The sequence below is a fragment of the Mobula hypostoma genome, chromosome 12 (assembly GCF_963921235.1).
Source record: "Mobula hypostoma chromosome 12, sMobHyp1.1, whole genome shotgun sequence".
Taxonomy (NCBI): domain Eukaryota; kingdom Metazoa; phylum Chordata; class Chondrichthyes; order Myliobatiformes; family Myliobatidae; genus Mobula; species Mobula hypostoma.
In genome coordinates, this window is record NC_086108.1 from 43,458,110 (window position 1) to 43,470,994 (window position 12,885).

A 12,885-nucleotide genomic window follows, 5' to 3' on the forward strand; every position below is an offset into this window, starting at 1 on the left:
ACTCTCTCTACTTTCACGACAATGTGGCTAGGTAAGCTCAAATGTCATCTATAAATTTGCCGAGGACACAGCTATTGACTGAATTTCAGATGGTGACAAGGAGGTGTACAGGAGTGAGATATATCATTTAGTTGAGTGGTATTACAACAACATCCTTGCATTCAATGTCAGTAAGACCAAGGAATTGATTGTGGAATTTAGAAAGGGGAAGTTAAGGGAACACACACCAGTCCTCATCGAAGGATCAACAGTGGAAAGGGTGATCAGTTTCAGGTTCCTGGCTGTCAACATCTCTGAAGATCTAGCCTGGGCGCAACATTTACAATTACAATGAAGGCATGACAACGGTTATATTTCATTAGGATTTTGAGGAGACTTGGTATGTCACCAAAGATGCTCACAAATTTCTATAGATGTACTTTGAGAGCATTTTAACTGGTTGCATCACCGTCTGGTATAGAAGAGCAACTGCACAAATCAGAAGAAGCTGTGGAAAGTTGTAAACTCAGCGAGCTCCATCATGGCCTCCAACCTCCCCAGCATTGAGGACACCTTCAAAAGACAAATCTCTCAAAAAGGTGGCATCCATCATCCCAGGACATGCTCCCTTCACATTGCTACAATTGAGTAGGTTCTGGAGCCTGAAGACACACAGTCAGTGTTTTGGGAGCCATTTCTTGCCCTCTGCCATCACATTTTTGAATGGGCAATGAATCCATAAACACTACTTCACTTTTTTCCTCTTTTATTGGATCACTTATTTAATGTTTACCTAGACTTATTGCAACTTATAGTATTTTTATTATTATGTATTACTGCCATAAAACAACAAATTTCACAATGTAGGCCAGTGATATTAAATCTGAAAAAAGATACTACACTAGATACCTTTTGAATGGTATTGCAAATTGAAGCATTATTTCTTGTCAGTTGACTTGCTTCCATTCTGTATAAAGTAACCAGATAAAAACTATTCTGGCAATTCCAAGTATATACTAATTTAAGTATACTAAAGCTTGACCTGAATTCTTTTGGCTTAAGCAAACAATTTTAATAGTAATTTTGGTGTCTGATACTGGAATACAGGTGTCCCTCACTTTTCGAACGTTTACTTTATGAAACCTCACTGTTACGAAAGACCTACATTAGTACCCTGATTTCGCTAACAGAAAGTGGTTTCACTGTTATGAAAAAACAGTGCGCGAAAAAAATCAGCGCGCGCTAAAAGACAGCGCGTGGCCCGAGCAGCCACTCTCCCCCGGATTCGGAGTGGCATTCCAGCCAGCATTGCTTAAACACGTGCCTGTGAGCAGCCGTTAGCAAGATGAGTTCTATGGTATCGGAAAAGCCTGAAAGAGCTCATAAGGGTGTTACACTTAGCGTAAAACTAGACATAATTAAGTGTTTCGATCGTGGTGAACGAAGTAAGGACTAAGTGAGTTTGGCTTGTGGAAGCTGACGAAGATGATGTTGAAGAGGTTTTGGCATCCCATGACCAAGAACTGATAGATGAAGAGCTGATGCAATTGGAAGAGGAAAGGATAACAATCGAAACCGAATGAGTAATGATAAAGTATGACTTTAATTTTGAAAGGGTACATAGGTTTAGGGCATATTTGCAGGATGGTTTGAGTCCTTACAAAGAACTGTATGATAGAAAAATGCGCGGGGCTCAGCAGTCAAGCAAGCCTTCCACAGCAGACGACGAACCTCGACCTTCGACATGGAGGAGGGCAGTCATAGGAGAAGATGAGCTGCCTGCTCTAATGGAAACAGACAATGATGAGATGACACCTCAGTGTCCCACCACCCCAATACCCAGGCCACGGACAGATACAGATTTGAGGAGAATGCAGCGGTAGCCGGGAGGCACACAGCTCATCTTTAAGAAAAGATCCGAAATAAACATGCTAATTAATTAGGTATCGCCCAGCACGTAATTAATTAGCTTGTTTATTTTGGCTTTTTTCTTAAAGATGTGCTGTGCGCCTTCCGGCTACCGCTGCATGCTTCGTGGATCGGTATCAGTTTGCTGCCCGGAGAGTGGGGGCCACTGCACCACCCAAGCTCCAACAACTCAGCCTAACACACCATTATCAGTGTGCTCGCTGTCTTCCCGATTCCCATAAGTGATACTACACTGTACATACATTATTTCTACTTTATATTGGCTGTGTATTTTTACGTGTTATTTGGTATGATTTGGCAGCTTCATAGCTTAAAGGTTACTGGAGAGCGCTTGCACCGTGTTTTTGCCGATGGCGCTTGCGCCGTGTTTCTGCCGACAGCGCTTGCGTGAGATTTTTACTACGGAGAACAGTTCAAGCAATGATTGTGGAAAAGTACTTCTACTTTATATAAACAACAGGAATTCTGCAGATGCTGGAAATTCAAGCAACATACATCAAAGTTGCTGGTGAACGCAGCAGGCCAGGCAGCATCTATAGGAAGAGGCGCAGTCGATGTTTCAGGCCGAGACCCTTCGTCAGGACTAACTGAAGGAAGAGTGAGTAAGGGATTTGAAAGCTGGAGGGGGAGGGGGAGATGCAAAATGATAGGAGAAGACAGGAGGGGGAGGGATGGAGCCGAGAGCTGGACAGGTGATACGAGAGGATCATGGGACAGGAGGTCTGGGAAGAAAGACGGAGGGGGGGTGACCCAGAGGATGGGCAAGAGGTATATTCAGAGGGACAGAGGGAGAAAAAGGAGAGTGAGAGAAAGAATGTGTGCATAAAAAAGAGTAACAGATGGGGTACGAGGGGGAGGTGGGGCCTAGCGGAAGTTAGAGAAGTCAATGTTCATGCCATCAGGTTGGAGGCTACCCATACGGAATATAAGGTGTTGTTCCTCCAACCTGAGTGTGGCTTCATCTTTACAGTAGAGGAGGCCGTGGATAGACATGTCAGAATGGGAATGGGATGTGGAATTAAAATGTGTGGCCACTGGGAGATCCTGCTTTCTCTGGCGGACAGAGCGTAGATGTTCAGCAAAGCGGTCTCCCAGTCTGCGTCGGGTCTCACCAATATATAAAAGGCCACATCGGGAGCACCGGACGCAGTATATCACCCCAGTCGACTCACAGGTGAAGTGATGCCTCACCTGGAAGGACTGTTTGGGGCCCTGAATGGTGGTAAGGGAGGAAGTGTAAGGGCATGTGTAGCACTTGTTCCGCTTACACGGATAAGTGCCAGGAGGGAGATCAGTGGGGAGGGATGGGGGGGACGAATGGACAAGGGAGTTGTGTAGGGAGCGATCCCTGCGGAATGCAGAGGGGGGGGAGGGAAAGATATGCTTACTGGTGGGATCCCGTTGGAGGTGGCGGAAGTTACGGAGAATAATATGTTGGACCCGGAGGCTGGTGGGGTGGTAGGTGAGGACCAGGGGAACCCTATTCCTAGTGGGGTGGTGGGAGGATGGAGTGAGAGCAGATGTACGTGAAATGGGGGAGATGCGTTTAAGAGCAGAGTTGATAGTGGAGGAAGGGAAGCCCCTTTCTTTAAAAAATTTTTTAAAGAAAGGGGCTTCCCTTCCTCCACTATCAACTCTGCTCTTAAACGCATCTCCCCCATTTTAAAGAAAGGGGCTTCCCTTCCTCCACTATCAACTCTGCTCTTAAACGCATCTCCCCCATTTCACGTACATCTGCTCTCACTCCATCCTCCCACCACCCCACTAGGAATAGGGTTCCCCTGGTCCTCACCTACCACCCCACCAGCCTCCGGGTCCAACATATTATTCTCCGTAACTTCCGCCACCTCCAACGGGATCCCACCAGTAAGCATATCTTTCCCTCCCCCCCCCTCTGCATTCCGCAGGGATCGCTCCCTACACAACTCCCTTGTCCATTCGTCCCCCCCATCCCTCCCCACTGATCTCCCTCCTGGCACTTATCCGTGTAAGCGGAACAAGTGCTACACATGCCCTTACACTTCCTCCCTTACCACCATTCAGGGCCCCAAACAGTCCTTCCAGGTGAGGCATCACTTCACCTGTGAGTCGACTGGGGTGATATACTGCGTCCGGTGCTCCCGATGTGGCCTTTTATATATTGGTGAGACCCGACGCAGACTGGGAGACCGCTTTGCTGAACATCTACGCTCTGTCCGCCAGAGAAAGCAGGATCTCCCAGTGGCCACACATTTTAATTCCACATCCCATTCCCATTCTGACATGTCTATCCACGGCCTCCTCTACTGTAAAGATGAAGCCACACTCAGGTTGGAGGAACAACACCTTATATTCCGTATGGGTAGCCTCCAACCTGATGGCATGAACATTGACTTCTCTAACTTCCGCTAGGCCCCACCTCCCCCTCGTACCCCATCTGTTACTCTTTTTAATGCACACATTCTTTCTCTCACTCTCCTTTTTCTCCCTCTGTCCCTCTGAATATACCTCTTGCCCATCCTCTGGGTCACCCCCCCCCCCCCGTCTTTCTTCCCAGACCTCCTGTCCCAATGATCCTCTCGTATCCCCTTCTGCCTATCACCTGTCCAGCTCTCGGCTCCATCCCTCCCCCTCCTGTCTTCTCCTATCATTTTGCATCTCCCCCTCCCCCTCCAGCTTTCAAATCCCTTACTCACTCTTCCTTCAGTTAGTCCTGACGAAGGGTCTCGGCCTGAAACGTCGACTGCGCCTCTTCCTATAGATGCTGCCTGGCCTGCTGCGTTCACCAGCAACTTTGATGTATGTTGTCTACTTTATATAAGCTGTGTATTTATCATATCATTACTGCTTTTACTATATGTTACTGTTATTTTAGGTTTTATGTGTTATTTGGCATGACTTGGTAGGTTATTTTTGGGTCTGGGAACGCTCACAAAATTTTCCCATATAAATAAATGGTAATTGCTTCTTCGCTTTACGACATTCCGGCTTACGAACCGTTTCATAGGAACGCTCTACCTTCGGATGGTGGGGGAAACCTGTAATAAGATTTACAAATCTATTCCAAATCATTTGCTGTGACTTTTAGAATAATATTCTTAATTTTTACTTATTTGACATTGCATATGGTTTAATAGTTCTGTAATTAACTCTTTTGCTTTGAATGGAAGCCAGTGTGTCATTGAAACTCATTGTTATTCTGACTTCTAGCAACAGTCAACATGATTTTTGAGCCTTGTTTCTGATGGTACAGATTAGTAATGAATTAGTATGTGTTTAGGAAACTGCAAATTCCACAAGTTTTTGATGGTCTTCTGGCATTCAGTTCTGCTTATACAAAAATAAGTTTTTTTTGAAAGGTGCAGTTCAAAAATTCTTCAGGGACAAATTTTCAATGTATTAGAAATAACGTTGAACTTCATTTTGTTAAAGTGCATATGTACCATGTAGGTGTGAAACTTTTAGATTCTAAACTTCTGACAAAATCTACAGAGAATCATTGCATATGAGAATTAGGGTGGGTTTGTGCTCAGTTTAATTCCACCACAGTACTTTTGTTCAGTGGCACTTAAATTCTATCATTAAGTTTTTTTTTCCCTTTCCAGCTTGTTTTGAGTATAAAGGCTTGAAAAGTAATGAAAGACTATTTTGACTCTGTGATTTGTCTGTAGGAAACAAGGTCACATGTGGCTTGAAGGTGATATTTACAGGTCCGTGAAGAAACGGCGGGCTATGGATAAAGAGTGCACTGGATTAAACCAGATTATTTCCGGCATTGATAATCTCTGTCTTGGTGGAAACATGAAGATGCATTCTATAGACAAGAGTTTGGAGGTAAGGAAGTTTCCAGAGTCTGTATTTTCATTTAGACCATAAGGCATAGGAGCAGAATTAGGCTAATTGGTCCATTGGATCTGCTCCACCATTCTATCACAGCTGATTTATTATTCCCCTCAACCTCATTCTCCTGCCTTCTCCCTGTAACCTTTGACACCCTGACTAATCAAGAACCTTTCAACCTCTACTTTAAATCTACTCAATGACTTGGCAACCACGACCAGTTGTGACAATGAATTCCACAAATTAACCTCCCCCCGGCTAAAGGAATTCCTGCTCATCTCTGTTTGAAATGGACATCCCTCTATCTGAGACTGTGCCCTCTGGTCATAGGCTTACCCTCTAGAGGAAACATTCTCTCTCTCCCCCCCAGCCCCATTCTTCTAAACTCCGGTGAGTCCAAGCTCAGAGCCATCAAATACTCTTCATATGTTAACCCATTCATTCCTAGAATCATTCTCGTGAACCTCCTCTGGACCTTCTCTAATGTTAGCACATTTTTTCTTAGACAACAGGCCCAAAACTGCTTACAGTACTGCATCCAGTCTAGCCAGTGCCTTATAAAGCCACAGCATCACATCTTTGTTCTTGTATTCTAGTCCTCTCAAAATGACTGCTAACATTACATTTGCCTTCCTTACTACCAACTCAACTTGCAAGTTAACCTGCAGAAGGACTTCAGTTCCTATGTACCTCTTACTTTTGAATTTTTTTCCCATTTAGAACATACTCTACACCTTTATTCCTTCTATCAAGGTCATGCTTTTCTACCCTAGAATCCATTTGCCACTACTTTGCCCATTCTCCCAATGTGTGTAAGACCTCCTGAAGACTCCCTGCTTCCTCAACACTACTTGACCCTCCACCTATCTTTGTACTGTCTGCAAACCTGACCACAAAGCCATGAATTCCATCATTTAAATTGTTGACATATAACATGGAAAGAAGCAGTCACAATACCTTGCCCTGCAGAGCACCATTTGTCATCGGCAGCCAAACAGAATAGGTCCTCTTTAGTCATAGTCATAGTCATACTTTATTGATCCTGGGGAAATTGGTTTTCGTTACAGTTGCACCATAAATAATAAATAGTAATAGAACCATAAATAGTTAAATAGTAATATGTAAATTATGCCAGTAAATTATGAAATAAGTCCAGGACTAGCCTATTGGCTCAGGGTGTCTGACCCTCCAAGGGAGGAGTTGTAAAGTTTGATGGCCACAGGCAGGAATGACTTCCGATGACGCTCTGTGCTGCATCTCGGTGGAATGAGTCTCTGGCTGAATGTACTCCTGTGCCCACCCAGTACATTATGTAGTGGATGGGAGACATTAACCAAGATGGCATGCAACTTAGACAGCATCCTCTTTTCAGACACCACCGTGAGAGAGTTCAGTTCCAGCCCCACAACATCACTGGCCTTACGAATGAGTTTGTTGATTCTGTTGGTGTCTGCCACCCTCAGCCTGCTGCCCCAGCACACAACAGCAAACATGATAGCACTGGCCACCACAGACTCGTAGAACATCCTCAGCATCGTCCGGTAGATGTTAAAGGACCTCAGTCTCCTCAGGAAATAGAGACGGCTCTGACCCTTCTTATAGACAGCCTCAGTGTTCTTTAACCAGTCCAGTTTATTGTCAATTCGTATCCCCAGATATTTGTAATCCTCCACCATGTCCACACTGACCCCCTGGATGGAAACAGGGGTCAACGGTACCTTAGCTCTCCTCAAGTCTACCACCAGCTCCTTAGTCTTTTTCACATTAAGCTGCAGATAATTCTGCTCACACCATGCGACAAAGTTTCCTACAGTAGCCCTGTACTCAACCTCATCTCCCTTGCTGATGCATCCAACTATGGCAGAGTCATCAGGAAACTTCTGAAGATGACAAGACTCTGTGCAGTAGTTGAAGTCCGAGGTGTAAATGGTGAAGAGAAAGGGAGACAAGACAGTCCCCTGTGGAGCCCCAGTGCTGCTGATTACTCTGTCGGACACACAGTGTTGCAAGCACACTCTTATTTCCACTCTTTGCCTCCTATCAGTCGGCTAATCCTCTGTTCATGCTAGTATCTCTCCTGTAGTAGCATGGGCTCTTGTTAAGCAGCCCGATTTGTGGCATCTTGTCAAAGGCCTTCTGAAAATACAAGTAAGCAATATCTACTCACTCTCCTTTGTCTGTCCTGCCTGCTATTTCCTCAAAAGAATTCTAACTGATTTGTCAGGCAAGGTTTCCCCCTAAGGAAACCATGCTAACTTTGGCCTGGTTTATCATGTGCCTCCAGATACCCTGCAACCTCATCCTTAATAATGGACTCTAGCACCTTCCTAACCACTGAAGTCAGGCTAACTGGCCTATAACTTCCTTTCATCTGCCTCTCTTCATTCTTGGAGTGGAGTGATATTTGCAATTTTTCAGTCCGCCGGAACCATTCCAGAATCTAGTGATTCTTGAAAGATCTTTACTAATGCCACCACAATCTCTTCAGCCACTTCTTTCAGACCCTGGCATGTAGTCCATCTGGTCCTTGTGACTTATTGACCTTCAGACCTTTCAGCTTCCCAAGCATCTTCTAGTAATAGCAACTACACTCGCTCCTACTCCCAGACATGCCTTAGAAATGTTTATGCATAGATGAATGATACTTGAGTTAATAGGATACATTTCAACAGCAATGTTCCATTTAATTTTAATTAGATGTAGTGTGCATCATCCAATCTGGTGACCCTGAGAGGGAAACTATCAGTTTGATTGTGGCAACTATATATTGACTAATTTATGTATGTGTTGGTGTTGTCTGTAATTCACCTGGTTGAATTCGTATCTAAGTTTCATGTTTAAGATCCATTTCAAGAATATGAGCACTGTAATGATGGTCTGCACTTAAATTCGTTCTTGTGTGAGATGTCCAGTGAGACATTAATATTTAGGTCTCATCTGTTCTCTTCATAGACTGAAAAGAACCCTAGAGATTTTTTTGAAGAAGAGCAGGAGAATTATCTCTAATATCCTAGCTAATGCCACTTGTGTAAAGAAAGTTATTTGGTTGTTTTCATATTGCTATTTCTATGAGAATTGTTGTACAACCTAAATTAGTGGCTATACTTCAAAATATTTCATCAGCTCATGTTGGAAGAGAAGTAAAATTTGTCTGTTTTTAATGCCAGACCTTCTTATTTCACTTTTTCCTCAATATACATGGAAAATAACTTGCACGTTAATTTACACGGTTGTGGAGATGTAGCTGTCTAGAGCTGATTTGAGAAGAGGTCACCTCAGCAGTATGATTCAAAAGTGATGTACCATAAGAATTAGTGTCACAATCATAGTTGTTAACAATTTATATTAATAATTTTAAATTTTAAGAACTTTTTCTGTAGAAATTTTAAATTGTGGAACTTTCTATTTTCATTTCTTTCAATTTGGAAAAATTATTTAAAAGGAGAAAATTGAGCAACTATTTTCAGGTCAAGCACAATTCCTGAGACAATTCTTTGAAATATTATCCTATGTCTGTTTATATATTCTATAATTTATATGTATAATGTTAAAGTTTGTAATGGAATTGGAAATATGAAGTAGATTTCGTAATGTTAAATTTCTCCATGGGGAGAAACTACTTTGGTAATTCTGGTGAAAAGACTAAAAGGCATGTAGAGTGTTTAGAAGTGAATTCAGAAACCAGTTCACATTTTTTAAAAAATGGAAATCTGAAGATTCCCCTCCCTAGAGAAGAGTTTGTTTTTTTTTTAGCTATCTGGTAGAAATGCAACTTAAACAAGGTTGATGTGGGTACTTTCTAATACTTCACATAAGCATTGGCATTGCATTTTGCAGAATAGCATGCAGAATTTTACATGCAACTTTCATATGGTACACTTGTCGATAATTAAATAAATTGTGGAACATGGTTCCCTTCAGATCGTATATGTAGTAAACTGAACTTTATTCTGACATGGCATTTCCACCTCAAACATTAACTCATTAACTGAATCCACATGACCTCTGCTTATTTGCTCTAAATCTTATTCATGCATGTTTTATTAGATTTGATTATTTCAGTTTTCTCCTGGTTAGTTTTTATCATTCCACAAACTCACTCAAAAGCACATAGAGCATATTTCAACTATCAGTTAATTCCGTGATTAATTCTAGAATTCTCTGCTTATTCTAGAATTTCCAAATTTTGCATACCTCTATCTTTCTTTCCTCTTGGTATTTAAGTTAAGTACACTAGTATCTTCTAAACAATGCTTGATGAACAATATTATTTAATGTTGATATTGTAGTACACTTTGTGGGCACGTGGCCAAGTGGTTAAGGCATTGGACTAGTGACCTGAAGGTCGTGAGTTCGAGCCCCAGCTGAGGCAACGTGTTGTGTCCTTGAGCAAGGCACTTAATCACACATTGCTCTGTGACGACACCGGTGCCAAGCTGTATGGGTCCTAATGTCCTTCCCTTGGACAACATTGGTGTCGTGGAGAGGGGAGACTTGCTGCATGGACACCTGTTGGTCTTCCATACAACCTTGCCCAGGCCTGCACCCTGGAGAGTGAAGACTTTCCAGGTGCAGATCCATGGTCTCGCAAGACTACAGATGCCTTTATAGTACACCTTGGCACATTTTTGTTTAGTAAGCACTTTGTAATTACAGATGCTTCCTTGGCCTATTTCAGAATAGAATTTTAGTTTTGTCTTTCTCTTGCACCAGTTATGATTTGGTTGTACTAAAGTCAGTAATCATAATGCAACTGTTTTTTTAAAAGGTGAAGCAGATATGAAAATGATGCTATGGTTGAACTTGATTTGCATCTCAAACATATATTAGAATACAACTTTTAGAGAATGTTTTTCTTTGTGAGGTATACAGTATGTATATGTTTACATTCAGCAGCCAGTATCTTTTTTTTCTTGTCTTTCCAACATTACACAATGGTTCTGACCAGCCATAGTGAGTAAGATGCTATGGTTTCAGCTTATCCTTGCTGACAGTATAAATAGTATTTAATAAACTCAGACAGCTAACAAATTAATTTGCTTGTGTGTATATCTAAATTTTATGCTGTTACTTGTTTCCCAAGTAAAGCCTTTTCTTGATAATACATTTAAATAATTCCTGGTACTTTTTCTTTTCCTTAATCATTTACACTTTAATAACTTCAATATGAGAGAGTGTTACCAATGTATTTGCATGGATTATTCTTTTATAAAACTTGGACTTTCCTCTCCTTTTCCTTCGGGTACAGACTTTACAAGTTTAAAAAAAAATAAGAGCGAGTTTTGAGTATTTATGAAGAGCTGTTAAAAGTACTTCATTTGTTCAAGTAGATCTCATTTTTTTTGCTATCAATAGGTCATTAATGTTGATAGTGAATTAGAAAGTGTTAAGCTTATAGGGAATGGACAGAATACAAACTTTTTAATACTCTATATTAAAGAAGGTAATTCCATCACTTGGGTATTATCTGTTGGCACCCTTGTTTTTATATTTTGAAGACGCAAATTTGAGTAATGTGATATAAATACAGAATGTAGCACTGCAGCTGCGACGCATGATAAATGATGTTGTTTAAAGCACAAATAATGCTTTTCACGTTTGCACCTGAAGTAGTTTAGGTTCTTTTTAAATGACAAAATGGTACAGGCTAAAATGGTTCTGTAAGACAAATCAGCATTAGTTCAGACCAAAAATAGTTAATATGAACCTGACCATCCAACAAGACCAGATTATCTGTCAGGTTCAGCTTGAATATCCAAAAATATTAAGTCTTTAAGGTAGAATCAGCTGTGGTTGTATTGAGCTCAAGAGCTGTTTTTAATTTTGTACTTCTGTTTATGTTACAGATTCTCCAGCCTTGCAATGCATAGTAAAGCTTTTATTTTGTTTCCTTGATCTATATAAATGACTAGACCTTTGGCATTTTGAAGTTGAGAAGAATGAAGGCATAATCTTATTGAAACGTCAATGATCCTAATGGGGCATGATGCACTAGATGCTAAGAAGTTTCCACTATAGCAGAACACAGGCAAGGGGCATTATAACAAAATAATGGGCTGGTCATTTAATATTGAGCCACATTGGAATTTCTTCTTACAGAGTGTTTTGTAAGCTAAATCATTAAAGGTATTTTAGAAAGGAGATTTTTTTTTTAAAGATTGGTGAAGTCTGAACAGTAGGATATGGAGGATGGCAGGACCATGGGGATTGTTGCATAGATTGTGTAAAATGGATTTGTAAACTAGGTATTGGAGTGAATTATAACAAAGACCAATGAGCAAAACAAAATAATTCAGATTAAGATTTGCTTAGAAGAATTTGGGTTGAGTAAGTATTGTGTGACAGTGTTCGGAAGAATGCTAATGTCCTTTCAACGTAGAATCATAGTCATACCACATGGAAATAGATGCGTCAGCACATCAAAACTGGGCCAACCATCAAGCATCCCTTATTATCTGCATATTTTCATCAATTCCCCCATATGCTAACACTCATTTTCAAATGAGGTGCAATGTACAATGGCCAATTAACCTACCATTCTGCATATTTTTGAATTCTGAGTGGGTGGAAATTGAACACCCAGAGGAAACCCACATGATCACGGAGAGTGTGCAAATTCCATGCAGGCAGTAGTAGGAGACAGTATTGAGCTTAGGTCACAGGAATCGTGTCTCTACTAACGAAAGCTCATTGGGAAGGCTTTGGTTTTTGTCATTGGTAAAATGTGCAGATTCATTCAGATCATGACAAAATACGGACTTTTAGTATCTTTGCTGGCAGGAAACTCAGTGTAACTGGATATACAGTATGGCTAAGATGCAATTTAAATTACAGGAGGAAAGAAAAGTAGAAGGTACTACTTCCTTGAAGTTATTTTGAGGTTAAGTGGAGAAACAGTTTTGTATGATAAGGGCAAGTTGAGCCATTTAAAGAATGCAATCAAGTTAAGTTATGAAGGTGTATTGAATAAACTAGGTTTTAACTGTCTTGAGTTTGGAATGTTGAAGGTGAGCAAAGTATGTTCTTAAAATAATTCAGTTTTCAGTACAGTGGGATTAGGTGCTCTTATGTGAGAGCCCAGCACAATTTAAACCTAGTGATTATAATTTTGGACAGAATTCATGATACACTTGTTCACACAAAACATAATGGAAATGG

General features: G+C 41.2%; 1 protein-coding gene across 1 annotated transcript in view; it reads left to right on the plus strand.

Moving 5' to 3' along the window:
- Positions 1–12,885, plus strand: part of LOC134354522 (dual specificity protein phosphatase CDC14A-like) — a 140,519-nt gene that overhangs the window by 93,983 nt on the left and 33,651 nt on the right. The window contains exon 11 of the mRNA XM_063063444.1: positions 5,559–5,721. Coding sequence (XP_062919514.1) covers positions 5,559–5,721 — 163 coding nt within the window. The remainder of the gene's footprint in view (positions 1–5,558; positions 5,722–12,885) is intronic.